At 37.4% G+C, this 20,489-nt stretch overlaps 1 protein-coding gene across 1 annotated transcript in view; it reads left to right on the forward strand.

Moving 5' to 3' along the window:
• The first annotated feature begins 10,375 nt into the window (after nt 1-10,375).
• The window catches only part of ALAS1 (5'-aminolevulinate synthase 1), an 82,960-nt gene continuing 72,846 nt past the window's right edge, over nt 10,376-20,489 (forward strand). The window contains exons 1-2 of the mRNA XM_053721019.1: nt 10,376-10,531; nt 10,970-11,179. Coding sequence (XP_053576994.1) covers nt 10,984-11,179 — 196 coding nt within the window. The 5' untranslated portion in view covers nt 10,376-10,531; nt 10,970-10,983. The remainder of the gene's footprint in view (nt 10,532-10,969; nt 11,180-20,489) is intronic.

The following is a 20,489-nucleotide window of genomic DNA, read 5'->3' on the forward strand; positions in this document are numbered from 1 at the left end:
AAATGATAGAAGTAAATTGGAAAGTTGTTTACAATTGTATTCTCTATCTGAATCATGAGTTTCATGTTCCTTTAAAAACCTATCTGTTCAAGAATACATACAACTTACTTTTAGACGTACTCTACTACTTATGTTTCCCTCTACCTCAACTTCCCTATGTATTTCGCTGTAGACTGTAAGCTTGAGAGCCTCTCTAACTGTAGCTCGCTCTGTATAAAAGTGCATCTATAATTGATTGTGCTCAAGGGTAGGGCACTCCTCTCCTTTTGGTTCTATTTGTCAATGAAAGTGTAGTAATGTACATTGTATAATCTTACGTAATGTCTCATTGTACGTTTTTTTGTATTGTACCCTTATGATTGTAATGTACCTTTGTAGAGCACTGCGTAAGATGTTAGCACTTTATAATAATAAAAATAATGCAATTTTAAAGAACTTTCTAATTTACTTCTATTACCAAATGCTCCTCATTCTCTTGGTATCTTGTTGAAAAGCAGAGATGTAAGCTAAGGCGTGTGCACATGTCTGGAGCACTATATGGCAGTATTTTTTAATTCATGCTATCAATTTGCAAGAGCACTACATGGCAGCACTATTTCCTGCCATGTAGTGCTCCAGACACCTACCTAGGTATCTCTTCAACTAACAATACCATGGGAACAAACCAAGGGCGTATTATGGCCTAGGCCAACAAGGCCTGTGCCTAGGGCGGCAAAATTTTGGGGGCGGCACTTTTTTACATCACTACCGACGCGGCACAATAAAAAAAAAAATTTTGGTCTCCGCCTGATCTCCTGGGACTCATACACTTGAACTTTGTGTAAAACAGTAGTGAGTTCTGAAATTACTTAACAGCATCTCATACATTTACAGTTAGGCCTGCCCAGAAGCTGGGCACTTAGATAATGATATTACATATGCAGGGCTGGTGAAAGCAGGCATCACATGTAACTGTATGTTTGTCACTGGCTGAGGTTAGCGGAGTGTATACGAAGGGAGAGAAGCGGAGGAGCCAAGGTGAGCTAGGCCGCAGCGAGGCCTCCGTTGGAGTGTACAGCGCTAACTGAACATGGGTTATGTACTGTTGGTGGTGCGGAGTCGCCGTATAGGCCTTGCTGGTTGCTGGAGCTCGGCTATTAGATGCAGAAGCGAGATTGGTAGAGGGTGTAACAGCTGTGCATCCCCGGTGAGGATTTTACAGGTACATCAACAGCAGGGAAATAGACCCAGGGTAGTTGTAGGGGGCATGTCAGTGAGTAGTGGTTTCTGAGACACGAGCACCTTCACCTAAGGTGCAGGGGGTCCAAGAGTGACTTGGAGAGACCCCGAAACCATATCGTACAAAAATACAACTTTATGTAGCTAGGTTGGAGGGACCAATATGCAGTAGCAGTGAAAGGGGAACTTATGTTGGTGCGACTTAAAGTGTCAGGAGTCCTTTATAGTATTATATAATCAAAAATAGGTAGTAGTGCCCTTATAGACATACTCAGATAAAGCGTATTCTCAATATTACATAAAGTGACGAAGAAACATTATAAATGCCCTACACACTGATGTAATACTGTAAGATGAAAATTAAAATACTATAACAAAGTGTTATATATGACTGTACTAACTATATATATATATATATATATATATACACACATACACACATATATACATACACACACATAAATGATACATAAATATATATATATATATATATATATATATATATATATATATATATATATATATATATATATATATATATATATCCTGTGTGTATGCAAGTATTTTGCAATGCCATGAAGATGAAAAAGGTTCCATTAGACCCTGACTAAAAAATATTGTGACCAAAAAAGGCCTTTAACCTAGGGAGGGGGTTGCAGCAGAATTTTAAGTGCCAAGGGCAGCACAAAACCTAAATATGCCACTGGAACAAACACATTGATAATAGATGTAAATTAGAATTTTTTTTTAATTTTATGTTCTTTGTGAATCACAAAAGAAAATTTGGGGTTTCGTATATCCCATTAAAGGGGCAGCTTTTTATCCTTAGAACTAGGCAGCACAAAGTATTTAGCTGTCCCTGAGAATATGTACCAAGATACTATAAAACTGCATTTTTAGTGCTGAGGAGAAGTTCTAGGATACACATTTTATTCAGTGGTTCTGAGATGTAAAGGGACACTGAACCCAACTTTTATGATTCAGACAGAGCATGCAATTTTAAGCAACTTTCTAATTTACTCCTATTATCAATTTTTCTTGTCTCTTGGTATCTTTATTTGAAAAAGCAGGAATGTAAACTTTTCTTACATGTAATATTTTCTTTCATGATTCAGAGCATGCAATTTTAAGCAACTTTCTAATTTACTCCTTTTAGCATTTTTTCTTAGTTCTCTTGCTATCTTTATTTGAAAGCAGCAATCTAAGATTAACGAGCCAGACCATCTTTGGTTCAGCACCCAAGGTAGTGCTTGCTGATTGGTGGCTACATTTAGCCACCAATCAGCAAGTGCTACCCAGGTGTTGAACCAAAAATGGGTCGGCTCATTAATCTTTTATTCCTGCTTTTCAAAAAAAATAGCAAGAGAACTAAGAAAAATTGATAAAAGGAGTAAATTAGAAAGTTGCTTAAAATTGCATGCTCTGAGTCATGAAAACATTTTGGGTTCAGTTTCCCTTTAATAAATAAACATGGAACTATAGCCTATGATCTGTACTGTAATAAATGTTAAAAAGATAAAAAAAAAAGGCAAAATCTATCATTATTTCATTGCTTAGGGTTTTGGTGTTATAGAAAATAAAAATAAAAAAATGTTCCAATACCTTCCTTTTCAATTCAGAAGTGTTTCTACTGTTTTCTGTCAAAAGTGAGTGTATTTCCAAATCCGCAGTGACGCCAATTTGCATTAGCCAATCGCGGTGGGCAACCTGGGTTCTATCATTGACATAATTGCACATGCGCTCTGAATATCTTTAGTCTAGCGCATGCGCAATTGAATGAGGATCTCTCCACCTACGGTACTATGCTAGCGGTCACATGACCGCAGTTCTTTCAGAGCCTGATTCGGAGCAGGAGGCATTTCAGCAACAAATGAGTAGAGGGAGCGAGGCATTGTATTGATGGTATTACAGAATCACCCCTATAGAAATGTGTGTAATTATTTCAAACTGCAGCATTGTGTCAGCATTTAAACATTACGCATACTCTTCAGAAAAACTGGCAAAAGTCTTCAAAAATGGCGGTTAATTTAAAGGGACACTGTACCCAAATTTTTTCTTTTGTAATTCAGAAAGAGCATGCAATTTTAAGCAACTTTCTAATTTACTCCTATTATCAATTTTTCTTCGTTCTCTTGCTATCATTATTTGAAAAAGAAGGCATCTAAGCTTTTTTTTTGGTTTCAGTACTCTGGACAGCACTTTTTTATTGGTGGATTAATTTATCCACCAATCAGCAAGGACAACCCAGGTTGTTCACCAAAAATGGGCCGGCATCTAAACTTACATTCTTGCATTTCAAATAAAGATACCAAGAAAATGAAGAAAATTTGATAATAGGAGTAAATTAGAAAGTTGCTTAAAATTTCATGCTCAATCTGAATCACAAAAGAAAAAATTTGGGTACAGTGTCCCTTTAAATATTTTAATTTAAAGGCATAGATGGGCGTTTCACAGAGCGTGTTGGACAGCCTTTATTTATGCTTTGTCTTAGGAGACATCACAGGGAAGAATAAAATATAAGATTTATAAATATTTTTTTTTTTTTTTTTTAAACTGCCAATTGATATTATTGTATGTTTAAAACGATCTGTGTCTTTTTTATATTTTTAAATTCACTTTTCTAATCTTAATGCATTTAAAAAAAAATGAATCACTATCATATGTACTAATTTCCTTTTTAAGGAAAAAAAGATCCATCCCTTGAGTGCTAATGACGTCATTAACAATCAACTAACTTTTTTGCAATCTGAGGGCCCCCGTCCGCTCCTACCCTGGCGATCGGGCCTGCATAGTGACAGGCATCGCCGGGGCTTCCTGTTATGTGCGGTGACGTCACGTACAATGGCAACATGACGTCACCGCGCAAATTTATTTAAAATTGTCAATACTAAGTATAGGGAAAGGGGGCATGCTGCTTAGAAACCTGTATCTCAGGGATCTAAGCAGCTACAGACCCCCAAGACCCACCATTGGAAAGGTAATCGCCTAACCATTTCAATGGTATAAGTCTTGGGGATCTGGGCGAAAAATAAAAAAGTAACAAAAAAAGTTTTTTGAAAATAGTAAAAAACAGAAAAATATTAAATTCAGCTTAGGGTTGAAGGGATAGTCTAGTCAAAATTAATTTTAATTTACTCCGATCAAATTTTCTTCGTTCTCTTGGTATCTTTATTTGAAAAAACAGGAATGTAAGCAGAGGAGCCGGTCCAATTTTTGGGTAGCGCTTTCTGATTGGTGTCTATATGTAACCACCAATCAGCAAGCGCTACCCAGGTGCTGAACCAAAAATGGGCCGACTCCTATATTTACATTCAAATAAAGATACCAAGAGAACAAAATTTGATAATGGGAGTAAATTAGAAAGTTGCTTAAAATTGCATTCTCTATCTGAATCATGAAAGTTTAATTTTGACTAGACTATCCCTTTAAACAGAAAATAATTGTTTCTATCTTGGCAACTAAAAATGTGGCTATTATCTAAAAAGCTGCACACCCTGCCTCACTTTCAAAAATGCCAAGAAAATTGCCACACTTAAATTAGTTCCTAATGTTGTCTATTATGTTAACAAACTGCAAATACACAATTATTTAGCAATCTATGGGGTGTATTGGTATATTGGTGTATTGGTTTTGAAACCTTTTCTACAAAACTCACCAATAAGGTATATGGGAATTGTTGCAGATAAAAAGATTGTTAGGCGTTTGATTTACATCCCTAGTATAGATTGTTAAAATTGATACTATGATAAAGATATAGCCATCACTAGATATAACAGTATTATTGGCAAAATTTGACTTTTTATCAGATTGTCCTTTTCCTATTTCCAAATATTGAGGGTTTTTTGTTGTTGTTGCAAGACCAGGAAACAGATGGGGTGTGGGGAGAGTTGCAATCAGTTAAAGCCAATTAGGGATTGTTGTCTAGCGGAGTTAGAATTGGGAAGTCAGCAGGTTGCATTTCAAGTTCTGAGTATTAGAAATTGTTCAGTTTTAAGAGCTAAATTACAAGAAAAGGGGACAAAATTAACAATGAAATATATTGCAAAGTTGTTTCATTATGCATAAACAATTTATTTATACAGGGAGTGCAGAATTATTAGGCAAGTTGTATTTTTGAGGATTAATTTTATTATTGGACAACAACCATGTTCTCAATGAACCCAAAAAACTCATTAATATCAAAGCTGAATAGTTTTGGAAGTAGTTTTTAGTTTGTTTTTAGTTATAGCTATTTTAGGGGGATATCTGTGTGTGCAGGTGACTATTACTGTGCATAATTATTAGGCAACTTAACAAAAAACAAATATATACCCATTTCAATTATTTATTTTTACCAGTGAAACCAATATAACATCTCAACATTCACAAATATACATTTCTGACATTCAAAAACAAAACAAAAACAAATCAGTGACCAATATAGCCACCTTTCTTTACAAGGACACTCAAAAGCCTGCCATCCATGGATTCTGTGAGTGTTTTGATCTGTTCACCATCAACATTGCGTGCAGCAGCAACCACAGCCTCCCAGACACTGTTCAGAGAGGTGTACTGTTTTCCCTCCTTGTAAATCTCACATTTGATGATGGACCACAGGTTCTCAATGGGGTTCAGATCAGGTGAACAAGGAGGCCATGTCATTAGATTTTCTTCTTTTATACCCTTTCTTGCCAGCCACGCTGTGGAGTACTTGGACGCGTGTGATGGAGCATTGTCCTGCATGAAAATCATGTTTTTCTTGAAGGATGCAGACTTCTTCCTGTACCACTGCTTGAAGAAGGTGTCTTCCAGAAACTGGCAGTAGGACTGGGAGTTGAGCTTGACTCCATCCTCAACCCGAAAAAGGCCCCACAAGCTCATCTTTGATGATACCAGCCCAAACCAGTACTCCACCTCCACCTTGCTGGCGTCTGAGTCGGACTGGAGCTCTCTGCCCTTTACCAATCCAGCCACGGGCCCATCCATCTGGCCCATCAAGACTCACTCTCATTTCATCAGTCCATAAAACCTTAGAAAAATCAGTCTTGAGATATTTCTTGGCCCAGTCTTGACGTTTCAGCTTGTGTGTCTTGTTCAGTGGTGGTCGTCTTTCAGCCTTTCTTACCTTGGCCATGTCTCTGAGTATTGCACACCTTGTGCTTTTGGGCACTCCAGTGATGTTGCAGCTCTGAAATATGGCTAAACTGGTGGCAAGTGGCATCTTGGCAGCTGCACGCTTGACTTTTCTCAGTTCATGGGCAGTTATTTTGCGCCTTGGTTTTTCCACACGCTTCTTGCGACCCTGTTGACTATTTTGAATGAAACGCTTGATTGTTCGATGATCACGCTTCAGAAGCTTTGCAATTTTAAGAGTGCTGCATCCCTCTGCAAGATATCTCACTATTTTTGACTTTTCTGAGCCTGTCAAGTCCTTCTTTTGACCCATTTTGCAAAAGGAAAGGAAGTTGCCTAATAATTATGCACACCTGATATAGGGTGTTGATGTCATTAGACCACACCCCTTCTCATTACAGAGATGCACATCACCTAATATGCTTAATTGGTAGTAGGCTTTCGAGCCTATAAAGCTTGGAGTAAGACAACATGCATAAAGAGGATGATGTGGTCAAAATACTCATTTGCCTAATAATTCTGCACTCCCTGTAAAATATTTTACCAGGAAGGATACATTGAGATTTCTCTCGTTTTCAAGTATGTTAATAATTTTATATACAAATCTCAAGGTGTTTATTGTAATCTTTAAGAGGAGATTGGCAATTCCTAAGTGTGTTTGGAAGCTTCAAGATTTGTGTTAAAGAAACCAGGATATAAATGATGACGGTGGGAGGAAGAACCAATTTTATGTAACACCCAACACATTTGGTGGCCAGGGCAGAGCTCCCACCTATACTCTAATTTGTGAAATTATGTGCTAAACCAACAACAGTAAGGGAGGGGGCGCCCTATGACAATATATTCACTGAATCTAGTGATATACAACTAAATAATTAGGGATCCACTGTGTGGAAATATAACAACCTCAATAGAGAAAGATTTAAATCTCAGTAGAGAAAGAATTAAACCTCATAGAGAGAGAACATTACCTCATAGAGAAAGACAGATTAAAATGTAGTAATAAGTGACTATACTACAATATAAAATATCTCAAAGTGAGAAGCAGTATGGTAAACCAATAATACAATAACATATAGTGTGTAATGAGCAATGATATATCAAAAGTCAATATCAGAGGTAAACATAGGTGAATGAATCAATGTACGTTGAGTTATAAAGTCACAATATTAAGTAGCGAGTCTCTGGTGAGAAAATTGAGGCAGCTATCTGTAGAGATCCAGGCCGGGATCAAAAGCAGCAATCTACAAAAGACAAGAAAAGACAGATGCGCCACATGGCCCAATATTGTTTGGTCCAAAATCAACTATATATATGAGGGATTGAACTCACATTTAGGAGAGCACCTCAATCAGTGCTAAAGGAGCAGTCTGGGATCTATAACAGTCACCCAGAAGACCAACAGCCGGCAATGGTATGATGTCTGTATCAGAGAGATAAAAGGAAACAAAGGTGCCTATATGGCCTAGTATTGCTTAAACACGGATAAATCAATTGCAAGATAGAAGAGTGGTACTCACAATAGTTGTAGCATCTCCTTTGATGCTATAGAGACAAGGTGGAATCAAAATAGTCACCCACTAGACTAGATCACAGGCCAACTGGACACAGGTGGATCATCCAGGGAAATTGGGAATCAGGGCAGATTCAGGATACAGCAGCAATCAGGATTATCCAAGAATGTATCCCTCTCAGCCAAAGGGTGAAAAGATGGTAGCAAATAATAGCAGCAAGTGTTCAAATATAAAAATTATTTATTAAAATAATAAAAAATGTATTTTAATAAATAATTTTTATATTTGAACACTTGCTGCTATTATTTGCTACCATCTTTTCACCCTTTGGCTGAGAGGGATACATTCTTGGATAATCCTGATTGCTGCTGTATCCTGAATCTGCCCTGATTCCCAATTTCCCTGGATGATCCACCTGTGTCCAGTTGGCCTGTGATCTAGTCTAGTGGGTGACTATTTTGATTCCACCTTGTCTCTATAGCATCAAAGGAGATGCTACAACTATTGTGAGTACCACTCTTCTATCTTGCAATTGATTTATCCGTGTTTAAGCAATACTAGGCCATATAGGCACCTTTGTTTCCTTTTATCTCTCTGATACAGACATCATACCATTGCCGGCTGTTGGTCTTCTGGGTGACTGTTATAGATCCCAGACTGCTCCTTTAGCACTGATTGAGGTGCTCTCCTAAATGTGAGTTCAATCCCTCATATATATAGTTGATTTTGGACCAAACAATATTGGGCCATGTGGCGCATCTGTCTTTTCTTGTCTTTTGTAGATGTGCTAAACCAACCATCACGGTTGGTTTAGCACATAATTTCACAAATTAGAGTATAGGTGGGAGCTCTGCCCTGGCCACCAAATGTGTTGGGTGTTACATAAAATTGGTTCACACTTTTAAAGGAACAGTCAACAGCAGAATAGATAATCCCTTTATTACCCATTCCCCAGTTTTGCATAACCAACAGTTATGATAATACACTTTTTACCTCTGTGATTATCTTGTATCTAAGCCTCTGCAGACTGCCCCTTATTTCAGTTCTTTTGACAGACTTGCATTTTAGCCAATCAGTGCTTACTCCTAGGTAACTTCACGTGCGTGAGCTCAATGTTATCTACTGTATATGACACACATGAACTAACGCCCTCTAGTGGTGAAAAACTGTCTAAATCTGACTAGATTAGAGGCAGCCTTCAAGGTATAAGAAATTAGCCTATGAACCTCCCTAGGTTAAGCTTTCAACTAAGAATACCAAGAGAACAAAGCAAAATTGGTGATAAAAGTAAATTGCAAAGTTGTTTAAAATGTTATGCCCTATCTGAATCATTAAACTTTTTTTTTTCTTCTTTCAGGATTCAGATAGAAAATACAATTTTAAACAATTTTCCATTCGATCTCCGTTAACAAATCTGCATCATTCCCTTGACATCATTAGCTGATAGAGCAGCAATGCACTACTGAGAGTTAGCTGGTGATTGGCTAACTAGCCAAGGATGTCAAGGGAATGATGCAGATTTTATAATAGAGATAAAATGGTGTAGGATATGTACATATTTTTGCAATGGATGCAAAGAGAATAAATAACATTTGAAATAGATTTAAATGTGTCTTAAAAAATGCTCTATCTGAATCATTAAAAGGGACACTGAAACCATTTTTTTTCTTTCGTGATTCAGATAGAGCATGCAATTTTAAGCAACTTTCTAATTTACTCCTATTATCAATTTGTCTTTGTTCTTTGCTATCTTTATTTGAAAAAGAAGGAATCTAAGCTAAGGAGCCTGCCAATTTTAGACACTGGACAGCATTTATTTATTGGTGGATGAATTTATCCACCAATCAGCAAGAACCCAGGTTGTTCACCAAAAATGGGTCGGCATCTAAACTTACATTTTTGCCTTTCAAATAAAGATACCAAGAGAATAAAGAAAATTTGATAATAGGAGTAAATTAGAAAGTTTAAAATTGCATGCTCTATCTGAATCACGAAAGACAAAATTTGGGTTGTGTTCCTTTAAGTTTAATTTTGACTTTCCTATCCCTTTAAGTTTAATTTTGACTTTCCTATTACTTTTATTAACATACTAAATGTAACACCATTTGTAAAACACTACGGTTTTTAGGTTACATACGAGGGCTGACAACTTTTTTGGCAATCAGGTACCAGCCTTAATTAAATATTTATCTCGTACAGTATTACCTATTTTTTAGGTCCATAACAGGCCATCTAAATTTCAACCATACAATGTAATAGAGCCAATTGGTGAGTAAACTGTACCCTGTATAAAACTATCTGCCATTTTACTGACACACCACACAGTACATAACCAATCGGCCATTGCATATTATGTAAAAGGAATTCAGCACTGTGTGGGGTCCCTGTCTCTTCTGCCTACAGCACAGGTATGACGCACGGTGGGTGTATCCGAACGTCCTGACGTCACATCCCTTGCTCCTACGCAAAGGGAGGGGGTGAAAACTCCTTAGGGAATTTGAGGGCGTTGAATGAGGGGTTTGGCCAATGGGAAGAGAAAGCGGTCACATCGCAAGGACTTGGGCTGGCTTCACCCGGAAGCCTTCTCAATATTAGCTGCCGTCGAGCTACAGGTGACATTGGCAGAGCACAGCTGGGACCGAGTACATTTTTCACCTTTTGATTCATATACAGCAGCTCAAGGAGAAGTGAGTGGGGGAGTTTGTTTTGGCCAAGTAATTTAATTACAAAAGCAATTATATATATTATACTAACAGTGTCACTGTAATTTACCAATCATTTATAAAAGCAATGTATAGGACTATATATATATATATATATATATATATATACACACATACACATATATATACATATATATACACACATACACATATATACATATATATATATATATATATATATATATACACCAGTCTACAAATTATTAAAGTATTTTTTAATTTAAGTTTACTTTCAATAGTGAGTGATCTGGTAACTTTTGTAAAGCTATATTAATATTTTTTAATATTAATTTTTTTTTAATCCCCTTTTTTTTTTTTTTTTTTTTAAATCTTTTAATCAGTTTCTGCATTTTTGTAAACTATTTATATTGCACTGTCTAATATTATTTTTGTACATTGCAGTCTTTAAGACCAGAATGGAGACTATTGTGCGCCGTTGTCCATTTCTTTCTCGGGTATCCCAGACCTTCTTGCAGAAAGCGGGCAAGTCACTGATCACCTATGCTCAGAACTGTCCTATGATGATGGGGACCAAGCCTTTGTCAAGTGTTCAGCTGAGCACCTCTGCCGTACACCAGCAGGACGCAAAGGAGAGTTCTTCAGGCACTAACAGTAAGCAGACTTCTTATGTATCACTAACTTATGTAAATTGTAATTACCCCTAAATATGACTGTTGACTTCTTTAGACTTTGAAACACCTTGAGAGAGAAGCTATGATTAGATATGCAGATTTTCTGATAATCAGACACTTGCATATACATTCTCCCTAATCAAAGTTATCTGAATTCTATTTTTTTAACCGCAGTCATTGGAATTTCTCATCCAAGGTGTTTTATCCATCAGTATTTGTGTCTTTTGTCAAATATCTATTATTTTTATCATTAATTATAACCATTACTATTAATATACAATACTTACAATTTGTTAAAAAAATGTTTGGGGTGTTTCAAGTAGTTTTTAAGTTTTATATCCAGCTGCATAAAATGTATTTATTAAGGACAGTTAAATTTAGTTGAATTTTTTTGTTCACGTTATGACATGTTGTTGTTGTTGTTGTTGTTGTTGTTGTGTGCCCTGTTTGGTGTATGTCATTAACCTTTTGCCGCCGTTATGCCGTTGTATTCCGTCACAACGGCACTGGGCTTTAAATCCGTTATGACGGAATACAACGTCATAGCCAACGGCTGTCCTGAAGCCTACTGCGCTTGCAGGATTTGATCGCGGTCTGGAGGGCGTTCCTAGCGTCTTAGGGATGCCCCCCAGACCCGATCCCATAATTGAAATCTTGCGATCGTTTGCACGTGATTTCAATTTGTCTACATCGGAACGCTGTTCCGATGTAGACTTTTTAACCCGGTCATGAAAGGGTTAAAGAAACATAACAAAATTATTTTTTTTTTGCTTTCATGATTCAGATACAGCATGTAGTTTTAAACAACTTTCTAATTTACTTCTAGTAATTTATCTTCGTTCTCTTATCTTTTGTTGAAAAGCAGGGACGCAATACTTAGGAGCCAGCCCATTTCTGGAGCACTATTTGACAGCAGTTTTGCTAGAATGTTATCCATTTGCAAGAGCACTAATGGTGGGTCTTGGGGGTCTGTAGCTGGTTAGATCGCTGAGATAGAGGTTTCTAAGCAGCATGCCCCCTTTCCCTATACTTTGTATTGACAATTTTAAATAAAGTTGCGCGGTGACGTCATCACGTCATTGCGCGTGACGTCACTGCACGTAACGGGAAGCCCCGGCAATGCCTGTCATTATGCAGGCCCGATCGCCGGGGTAGGAGCTGGTGGGGGCCCCCAGATTGCATAAAAGGTAGTTGAGTGCTAATGACGGCTCTGAGCCGTCATTAGCACTCAAGGGGTTAATAGAAGTAAATCAGAACTTTTTTTTATTTTTTTAATGCTGTTCTCTATCTGAATTACAACATATTTTTGGGGGGTTTTATGTCCCTTTTTAATGTGTTGTTTTTTTTTTGTTTTTTTTTTTATCCCAACAATAGCACACTATGACTGCTTGCCTCACTCCATTAAGTATTTGGCTATAGTGGGGTCACGCCGCTATCAGGGATACCTGTGCTATTTAACCCCTTAGATTAAAAACGACAGCCGACATACAAAGTATGTCGGCTGTCGTTAATGGGTTAAAATATAATTTTCTGGAATTTCATGATCACCTTTAAAGGGACACTGAACCCAAATTTTTTCTTTCGTGATTCAGATAGAGCATGAAATTTTAAGCAACTTTCTAATTTACTCCTCTTATCACATTTTCTTCATTCTCTTGGTATCTATTTGAAATACAAGAATGTTAGTTTAGATGCCGGCCCATTTTTGGTGAACAACCTGGGTTGTCCTTGCTGATTGGTGAATAAATTCATCCACCAATAAAAAAGTGCTGTCCAGACTTCTGAACTAATAAAAAAGCTTAGATGCCTTCTTTTCAAATTAAGATAGCAAGAGAACAAAGAGAAATTGATAATAGGAGTAAATTAGAAAGTTGCTTAAAATTGCATGCTCTATCTGAATCACAAAATATTTTTTTGGGTTCAACTGTACAAACAATATATTGATTTTAAATATTTCTTCTTTTTTTTTTTTTAACCTTAGTACAAAAAAAATCCAAACAAACATTCTGTCTATAACATAACTCGATTTACTAAATGCTCTGTTGAAATATATACAGACAGTATGGTGTATGGAGAACAAAATGCAGCTGAAAAATCCATTACAGTGCAATGCCAATAAATATTCTTTAAACTTCATGCGGCGGTCATCCAGATTATATGAATATTTCAGCTAAAATTGAAATCCTCATGGATGCATTTTTGTTTTGAATAGAAGCATTGTTGCAATATACATGTATTGCAAAAATGCTTATAATAAAAGTTATAGCTGTTTTAAAAGTGTATTTAAAGGGACAGCCTACCTCAAATGTATGTTGTTTAAAAAGATAGATAATCCCTTTATTTCCCATTCCCCAGTTTTGCATAAACAACATGGTTAAATAAATATAATTTTTACCTCTGATTACCTTGTATCTAAGCCACTTCTGGCAGTTACCTTATCACATGGCTATTTATTTATTGACTTGCATTTTAGCCCATTAGTGCTGTGCCCTGCACAACTTCATGGGAGAGAGCACAATGTTATCTGTATGGCAAACATGAATTAGCAGTGTCTTGTTGTGAAAAGCTAATAAAAAAAAAAGCATGTGATAAGAGGCTGTCTATAGTAGCTTAGACAACAATCAGTCCTTTTTATAGCGTTTAAAGTGAATGTCAAATCAACCATACCCGTTTACGCCATATGTTAAATCGATACTATTTAGGGGGACTTTCATTCATTGTTTTTGCAGATCTTATATTTGAAAGTTGATAAATACCTTTTTTATAATATTGTTTTTTCGATTGCTCTTCCTGCACCTGCCATTTAGTCCCTCAACTATTTCCAATCGTCTTTCCCCCCGGGGCGTTCAACCCCCCCCCCCTTTTTTTTTTTTTTTTTTTTTTTTACGTCATGCGCTTTTTCTGCGCATTCGTTAGATGAGAATCTCCTTTTTTGGAAGCGATGCGCGTCCACGAGACGCGCATGCTCTATAGATAGAACCTAGACTCCCTGTGTACAGTGACCGAGTATACGCGTCACCAGCTCAAAACGCATGCGCAGATTGAGTACATCTGTTTTGAACGCATGCGCATAGTAAGGGCTCCATGGGTGCGCGCTTCAGAGATTACAAGGAAGTGCCGGATGGAAGGAGTTCCATCTCAAAATGGAGCTTAGTTATTATTTCAAATAGATTACAAATGGTTTATATATTTTTTATTTTTTTTTAACCCCTTAATGACCGAGGACGTGCAGGGTACGTCCTCAAAAAAAAGGCAGTTAACGCCTGAGGACGTACCCTGCACGTCCTTGGTGTGGAAAGCAGCTGGAAGCGATCCTGCTCGCTTCCAGCTGCTTTCCGGTTATTGCAGTGATGCCTCGATATGGAGGCATCCTGCAATAACCTTACATGGCCATCCGATGCAGAGAGAGCCACTCTGTGGCCCTCTCTGCACCGGACATCGATGGCCGGTATCGTTGGTGGGTGGGAGCCGACTTGGGAGGCGGGTGGGCGGCCATCGGTGTGCCGTGTGACTTCAAGGGGGGCGGAACCGTCGGGGGGCGCTCACGAACGCGCGCGCGTGGCGGGTGGTGGGCGGGCGCGTGTACGTGCGGGAGCGGGTGGGAACCGCTACACTACGGAAAATGATTAAAAAGTTAAAAGTGGCCTAAACACACACAAAAAAACACACAAAAAGAGATCGTGGAGGGGTGGGGGGTTGGTTTTGTGTGGGGGGAAACTACACTACAGAAAAGATTAAAAAATGTAAAACAAAAACATTTTTTCTTCTAAACTGGGTGCTGGCAGACAGCTGCCAGTACCCAAGATGGCGCCCATTAAGTTAGAGTGGGAAGGTTATAGAGCTGTTTGGGGGGGATCAGTGAGGTTGGGGGCTAAGGGGGGATAGTACACAGCAGAATATGTAAATATGCTTTAAAAAAAAACACACACAAAAAAACAAATATAGCTTTTATTTTAGTACTGGCAGACTTTCTGCCAGTACTTAAGATGGCGGGGACAATTGTGGGGTGGGGGAGGGAAGAGAGCTGTTTTGGAGGGATCAGGGGGTCTGATGTTTCAGGTGGGAGGCTGAGCTCTACACTAAATGTGATATTAACCCTGCAAGGTCCCTACAAGCTACCTAATTAACCCCTTCATTGCTAGCCATAATACACATGTGATGCGCAGCAGCATTTAGCGGCCTTCAAAATACCAAAAAGCAACGCCAAAGCCATATATGTCTGCTATTTCTGAACAAAAGGGATCCCAGAGAAGCATTTACAACCATTTGTGCCATAATTGCACAAGCTGTTTGTAAATGATTTCAGTGAGAAACCTAAAATTGTGAAAGATTTTACGTTTTTTTAAATTTGATCGCATTTGGCGGTGAAATTGTGGCATGAAATATACCAAAATGGGCCTAGATCAATAATTGGGGTTGTCTACTACCCTACACTAAAGCTAAAATTACCCCAAAAAGCTCCCTACATGCTCCCTAATTAACCCCTTCACTGCTGGGCATAATACACGTATTGTGCGCAGTGGCATTTAGCAGCCTTCTAATTACTAAAAAGCAACACCAAAGCCATATATGTCTGCTATTTCTGAACAAAGGGGATCCCAGAGAAGAATTTACAACCATTTGTGCCATAATTGCACAAGCTGTTTGTAAATAATTTCAGTGAGAAACCTAAAGTTTGTGAAAAAATTTGTGAAAAAGTGAACGATTTTTTTTATTTGATCGCATTTGGCGGTGAAATGGTGGCATGAAATATACCAAAATGGGCCTAGATCAATACTTTGGGATGTCTACTAAAAAAAAAATATATACATGTCAAGGGATATTCAGAGATTCCTGAAAGATATCAGTGTTCCAATGTAACTAGCGCTAATTTTGAAAAATAAATGGTTTGGAAATAGCAAAGTGCTGCTTGTATTTATGGCCCTATAACTTGCAAAAAAAGCATAGAACCTGTAAATATTGGGTATTTCTAAACTCAGGACAAAATTTAGAAACTATTTAGCATGGGTGTTTTTTGGTGGTTGTAGATGTGTAACAGATTTTGGGGGTCATAGTTAGAAAAAGTGGGTTTTTTTTCAATTTTTCCTCATATTTTATAATTTGTTTTATAGTAAATTATAAGATATGATGAAAATAATGGTATCTTTAGAAAGTCCATTTAATGGCGAGAAAAACGGTATATAATATGTGTGGGTACAGTAAATGAGTAAGAGGAAAATTACAGCTAAACACAAACACCGCAAAAATGTAAAAATAGCCTTGGTCCCAAACGGACAGAAAATGGAAAAGTGCTGTGGCCATTAAGGGGTTAAAAGTTAGCGGTTTGAATTGCGAGGTGTTAAAAAACTGTCACTTCAGTATAGCAGATCTGGTGTAATATGATCTGTGTGTATATAATACTACACATACAATTGTATAAACACCATAATATAGAGCGTGGGTATTAAAGGGACACTGAACCCAATTTGTTATTTTGTGATTCAGATAGAGCATGCAATTTTAAGCAACTTTATAATTTACTCCTATTATCAAATTTTCTTCATTCTCTTGGTATCTTTATTTGAAAAGCAAGAATGTAAGTTTAGATGCCGGCCCATTTTTGGTGAACAACCTGGGTTGCTCTTGTTGATTGGTGGATAAATTCACCCACCAATAAACAAGTGCTGTCCAGGATACTGAACCAAAAATTGGCTGACTTCTTAGCTTAGATGCCTTTTTTTTTTTTTTTTTTTTACATAAAGATAGCAAGAGAACGAAGAAAAATTGATAATAGGAGTAAATTAGAAAGTTGCTTAAAATTGCATGCTCTATCTGAATCATGAAAGAAAAAAATTGTGTTCAGTGTCCCTTTAAGTATCGTCTATTTCAAACTAACCAAAATATACATAAATATCAAGGTTTACAAGTTTCATAAGAGATATTCAAATCTATCAAGTATAGCAAATTACATTTATATTTATATTCAAAATTGCTATTTATATTTTAAATACTAATGTATAAAAATACAGTTTGTACAAGCAAACTCTACAGAATCAGCAATGACGAATACGGCATCCTCCAATCACGGTGTTGCCTCATGCAATGATTCCCCTGGGGGGGGGGGGGAGCCGTGATTGGAAGATGCCGTATTCGTCATTGCTGTGTAAGTTTTCCTTAACACAGCGCATCCAGAGAAAAGTGCTGTTTAAGAGAACAGTCAGTAGCGCTGCAAAGCAGCAGTGCATTTATTGACTGTCTCAGGGTTTGTTTGTTTGTTTTTGTTTTTTAAAGGGATACTACCCAATTTTTTTCTTTCATGATTCAGATAGAGCATGCACTTTTAGACAACTTTCTAATTTACTCCTATGATCAATTTTTCTTCGTTCTCTTGCTATCTTTATTTGAAAAAGAAGGCATCTAAACTAAGGAGCCAGACACTTTTTGGTTCAGAACAATGGACAGCACTCGTTTATTGGTGCTGTCCAATCAGCAAGGACAACCCAGATGGTGAATAAAAAATGGGCAGGCTTCTAAACTTACATTTATTGCTTTTCAAATAAAGATAGCAAGAGAATGAAGAAAAATTGATAATAGGAGTAAATTAGAAAGTTGCTTAAAATTGCATGCTCTGTCTAAATCGTGAAATAAAAAATTTGGGTTCAGTGTTCATTTAAACCCCAGCCATTACTGGTCTGCAAAGCTGTGAATGTAAGATTTTCTTGAAAACAACATACCATTTTTATTACTACATTTTTACCTTGTGATGTTAGACCAAGAGAAAAGGAAACATATTTTTTCATGTGACTTTTTTTTTTTTTGGTCTGCAGCTAATTTGCAATGCAATTTCAACTGCAGCACTAGATTATAAAAATGAAAAATGACCTGCAGAAAATAAAAAAAAAATGTCTGCAGAAAGTGAAGAAAAGTTCTGCTTCTGGGGTGTAGACTGTCCCTTTAAGCATGCACTGTGCACCAGCATTTTAAACACAGCACTTGCTCAGAGAACCTAAGTTGCTTGTACCATCTGGTAATGACTCAATTTGAATAATTGCTGACATGATTACAAGCCCCACTGCTGCTCTGAGCAGCTGCAGTATTTAAAATGCTGGTGCACTGAGAATCCTATATTATAAAAGGCCAAGTGTGTTTGTCCGAAGCTGTCATGCGCAGTAGAGACTGCGCACAAGGACAAACACACCTGGCCTTCTGTCTTCCCCCGGCGTCGCATGTGGTGGTGTGGGCGGGGCCCGGGCGTGACGTGGACGGGGCCAGGGCGTGACGCGGGCTGGGCGGGGTCGGGTGTGACATGGGCGGGGTCGGGTGGGGCCGAGCATGACGCGGGCGGGGTCAGGTGCCAAGTGTGTGGCTCTAAAAAGAAGTGGATAGTGAGAGCAGAAGAGGGGGATAAAGAGATTGGGGAGAAAGAGAGCGCTAAAGAGATTGGGGAGAAAGAGAGCGCTAAAGAGATTGGGGAGAAAGAGAGCGAGCAAGGGGTGGGACCGCTGTACTGCAAAAAATGGCCCGTGTGAACGGGCTTTAAGACTAGTATAAAATATGCAGCCACCAATCAGCAAATAGCTATAGCTATGCTTTTCAAAAAAAGGATACCTAAATTATGAAGCAAATTGGATAATAGAAGTAAATTGGAAATTTGTTTAAAATTGTTAGCTCGAAATTGGGTTTTCCTGTCACTTTAACACGTTTGCAGGGTTTAAACAGTTGTTAGCTAAGGTCAGTGATGCGTAAATATATGCTGCCAAACATTATTTCTTTTACTTTTTCATTAAAGGGACACTAAACCCAAAAAAATTCTCTCATGATTCAAGTAGAGAATACAATTTTAAACAACATTCCAATTTACTTCTATTATCTAATTTGCTTCGTTCCTTAGATATCGTTTGCTGAAGAAATAGAAATTCACATGTGTGAGCCAATCACACTAGGCATCTATGTGCAGCAACCAATCAGCAGCCACTGAGCCTATCTAGATATGCTTTTCAGCAAAGTATATCAAGAGAATTAAGCAAATTAGATAATAGAAGTAAATTTGAAAGTTGTTTAAAATTGTACTCTCTTTCTAAATCTTGAAAAAAAAATTTAGGTTTCATGTCCCTTTTAAACTGTTTACGATAACCTGAACTTTCTTGCGTGTTTTTATTTGGCAGACAAGACAGACAGTACAAAGAGACTAAATTGCTTTTTTTTTTTTTTTTTTTCTGGTCATGAGTTTTAAAGAGCTCATGTTCTGTACTTTTTCTCTGGCCTTTGGACCTTGTACTCTCATAAACTTTTCTCTGAAAATCATTGCTTCTGGCACAGTTCTCTTCAGCGAATGTTCTAGTGGAATTTATCTGAAGCAATAAATTGCTTAATTATGTTAAAATTACTTTGCAGTCTAAATATTATAAACCTTAAAGGGATAATGATTCAGATAGAGCATGTCATTTTAAAACCACTTTCCAATTTACTTTTTTTTCATTAAATTTGCTTTGTTCTTTTGGTATTCTTTGTTTAAAGCTAAACCTAGGTAGGCTCGTATGCAAATTTCTAAGCCCTTGAAGACAGTTCACCGCTAGACAGTGCTAGTTCATGTGTGTCATATAGATAAACATTGTGCTCACTACCATGGAGTTATTTATGAGGCAGGACTGATTGCCTAAAATGCAAGTCTGTCAAAAGAACTGAAATAAGGGGACAGTCTGCAGAGGCTTAGATACAAGGTAATCGCATATGTGTAAAAAGTATATAATAAAGGGATTATCTATCTATTTATTTTATTTTTAAACTAGACTGTCCCTTTTAAACAATGTATTGCGGAACAGCTTTAAATATTTGCTTTTTGGGTAATTTCATATGAAAACTTCCTGTTTTAACACACTAGCTACCTTTTTTTAAAATTGATCCATTGTAATCTACTGTTTTTAATTTACGTGTGTGAAACAGAGTCTCTGATATTATAATTTTATTTGGATTTTTTTTTTTTTTTTTTTCTTGTGGAGTTTATTTTGTATGACCTCGTTGTCTTGAATCCTCTGACCCTGAATACTCCAGCATTGAGTCATAACTGGCGTGTGTGTTGTGAGTTAGGATGGCATTGAGATCTCGCTGTTCCTTATCTTATCTGTTGCTAATGTGAGGACAGACGTAATCTATACAGTTGGGGGAGGGGGGTATGCTAGGTGGTAGGTATGCCTGGCGGACTAAAGAGATTGCTTCACTCTCACTGTCCTTCTCCCTTTATTGACCCAGATGGAAACAAACGTAATATAAAGTTGGTGACTTGAGTTAGTGGGTCAAACATATTCTTGTTG

The sequence above is a fragment of the Bombina bombina genome, chromosome 7, assembly GCF_027579735.1.
Source record: "Bombina bombina isolate aBomBom1 chromosome 7, aBomBom1.pri, whole genome shotgun sequence".
Taxonomy (NCBI): Eukaryota; Metazoa; Chordata; class Amphibia; order Anura; family Bombinatoridae; genus Bombina; species Bombina bombina.